Consider the following 3,086-nt stretch of genomic DNA (forward strand, 5'->3'; position numbering starts at 1 on the left):
CAGATTTCATGGAGTTTGAAATAGATGGAAAGAAGCACGAAATAAGATTTCACAATAATGTAGAATATAAGATGGAAACATTAGCTGGAGTGTTAAATGCTCTCATAAATACTACAATAAACAAGGATAACGAAGAAAACTTAATGAATGTTAAACTTATTGCAGGAGTTTTGAAGTTCAGTTATGCGAAGGAGTTTAAGATAACACGAATGAGTCATAGAGTACAACTTCTTTGGGAGCATACCATATGACATTTCCTTTGAAAAGTGTTGACAAAACGATTGAGATGAAATCTGTTCCATACGTATGTTATGGTAATTGTTTGTACATTGAGTCTAAAATAGCTAATGTCACAGGCATTTCAGGAGTTAATAGTAAAGGTTCAGTAGAATATAAGTCTTTCTGTTATGCAGTCAATTCAATGTTCATTCCAAACGTTCCTGTCATAGCAACTCATTTAGGTAAATGGTTCGCATTAGTCCTCATAATTTGAAAGACATGCAATTCAGACTTGTTGACTTTCAAGGAGAGCCTGTAGAACTGAAGGCACCAGTGCGAATGACTGTTGAAGTTGACTTTTTAGAAAATATTAAATGCAACAGCTTACAAGAGAACTCAGAGCTAAAAATATAAAGTATGAATGTTATGTATTAGGTCATGAACTTTGGTTGTTGCTGTTTGATGAAACAAATGAGTTAGTTATGTCAGTCAAGAGAACAGAAAAAGGCGTCAAAGGCGCCGAGCGCAAAGCGCTATATTGTGTTAGTGAAAACTGCACCAAGTCAATAAGATTAGGTTTGCATTATGAAGATGAGTTCGATACTGTTGAAGAAGTTTTGGATAGATATTACAAATTGCTTTAATTTACTAAAACATATTTCAAACAAAGTTTATATTCTGTTGAAAGTTTTGTATACTCGTTCGAATATTTATACTTAAACTCAACTCCTGTAGTTCCTGGTGTTTCAATGATGCGGATGTTACCTATTTTCATGAATGGTGGCGTTTGACCACAGCATTCGATTTCAGGGTCGAGATAGTCAATGACACATTGCTTTCCTGTTATTCGTGATATAACATTTTCAAGGTCCTCCTTTGTTAGAATTATTTGGTTCTTACTTATAAGATTTGTCAAAAGCTTCTTATCGTCTTTGAGTAAAATTGTTTGGTATAACTGAAGAAGGTAATGGTCTACGTTATCTGAAGGATTTGTTTGAACATTTGTGTAAGGTTGTCGTTGGCTTCTCTTGAAAGAATTTGGTCCAGTGGTGGATACTCTAACTTAACATCTGATGTAGCGTTAGCGTTTGAAGCTGAGTTTAAATTCACGGCGCCATGCGCCAAGATGGGCTCTTTGAGCCCTCCCGACTTAAGTTCTGGTTCTTTTTCTTTCAAACACTCTGAACTATAGTTCTTTATGACAATATTGTTTGTCGTTCGTGAGTCAACATTTGATGTTGGTTCAATTGGAACATTAACGGCACCAGCTAAGATGGATTTGCTTCTCATTTCATATAGAATAAAAACCTTTTATATGTATGAAATGAACAATATACTCGACAAGGGTTTGAATGTAAAGCTAACGAATGAAAATATTGTTGAATTCACTGAGACAGGAGCTGTGTATAAAGATGTAGAACTACTGAACAAAAGAGCTAAGGGAAGAAGCAGGAACATGAACAAAGGGTGGAAGCCTATAAAAATTTATGTCAATGATGGCTCAGGAGGTTCAAACATAAAGTATGCAGAAAGTTATAGAGTTTATGCTCTCAAAGGTGAAAAGCCTTCATTTAAGAACAGCTATTCTAACGCATATCCTCAAAAGCTAACGGATGGGGAAGTGGATGATATGAATGACAGCAAAAATATTAACAGAAATGGCGACAGAGATGCATGGAATTTGTTTACCATCAGTCAATTGAAGGTTAAACTTTAAAACAATGTTGGTCGTTCCCATGGAATATTTTTGACTTTAATGGTATTAGTCATGATATGAATCTCAAGGTATGAACGAGGAGAGATGAGAGACTTATATGCTTCCCAAATTTCTTCAAAAGGTAATGTTATACCTGACTGTTTCCAAATGAGTTCAATATCATAACGTGAGAAACCTTGAAAGATAACGAAGTCAGTTATGAGACGTTTTATGTTTAAAGCAAGGAAACGCCATGTTTGCATAAGTATTGCTACAGTTAATGGTAATGTCTGACTTTAGTTATGATGTTAGCTAATGGTGAGTCAGGTTTTGACACTAAACCTTTTCCGGCGAAGTCGTCACAAACGAGCAAAGTGTTTGAAGGATACTTTTTGAAGGGGTATTTTGAAAGTTTTGACAGAATGTAGTTTGTAAGTCGTTTCATATCGTAAACTCCTGAGTATTGACGTAAGTGGTGTTTGTCAATAATTCTTTCCATCTCTCAGAAGTCTTTTGCATTCCTGACTGTATAAATCTACAAATGGCATAATATTTCCTCTTACGTCGAATGTAACGTTGAAGAAATTCAATGAGTTCGCTATCTGGAACTTTAACGACAGAGGCTTGAACTTTTGACATAAATGTTTTCGCTGTTGAGTCCATAGAGTCTGAAGTTGCTGATATAATGATTTGGTCATAATATGAGTCATTTCCTAAACGCTCTGTTATGAGTATATGACGAATGAGGTTAAATGTCTTACCTGAACCCATCTTTCCACAATAGAAATAAACACCATTTGAACAGAACTCATAGTCTTACTGAAAGGAAGAATGAGAGAAGAGTTAAGTTTGTCTGTAGTTTCATTCATGTCTTCATCTACGTCATGTATTAAATGCTTCATTTTATCTCCATTAAAAATGCAAGTCAGAAATATTCAGAACATAGCACCGAGTCTAACTGACAAGAGTATAAAGATATACTATGAACACGTTATGATGAAACCAACCAAAATTCAAGAAAGTCAGTATACTTATGAATATCCAAGACACTGGGTAGAGTATGTAGGAGGTGAGAAAGCTATTGAAATAAGACAGGTTCGAAGTATTCCAGCAGGAAGAACAATATTATTGAAGAACTTTAATGTTTTGAGTATAATGATGAAACAAAGAA

The 3,086-nt window shown here is 34.9% G+C and overlaps 2 protein-coding genes across 2 annotated transcripts, besides 1 other annotated feature; both read left to right on the top strand.

Annotated features, from left to right (window-relative positions):
- Positions 1-3,086: part of a mobile genetic element that runs on past the window's edge.
- Positions 594-863, top strand: TVAGG3_1091710 (uncharacterized protein; the record flags this gene model as incomplete). The annotated part of the gene is made up of 1 exon (XM_053888513.1): positions 594-863. The coding sequence occupies one exon, from the start codon at positions 594-596 to the stop codon at positions 861-863; it is 270 nt and encodes an 89-aa protein (XP_053744357.1).
- TVAGG3_1091720 (uncharacterized protein) lies at positions 1,535-1,936 on the top strand (the record flags this gene model as incomplete). The annotated part of the gene is made up of 1 exon (XM_053888514.1): positions 1,535-1,936. One exon carries the CDS (start codon positions 1,535-1,537, stop codon positions 1,934-1,936), a length of 402 nt encoding a protein of 133 aa, XP_053744358.1.

Source organism: Trichomonas vaginalis (assembly GCF_026262505.1).
Source record: "Trichomonas vaginalis G3 chromosome Unknown ctg_190, whole genome shotgun sequence".
Taxonomy (NCBI): domain Eukaryota; phylum Parabasalia; order Trichomonadida; family Trichomonadidae; genus Trichomonas; species Trichomonas vaginalis.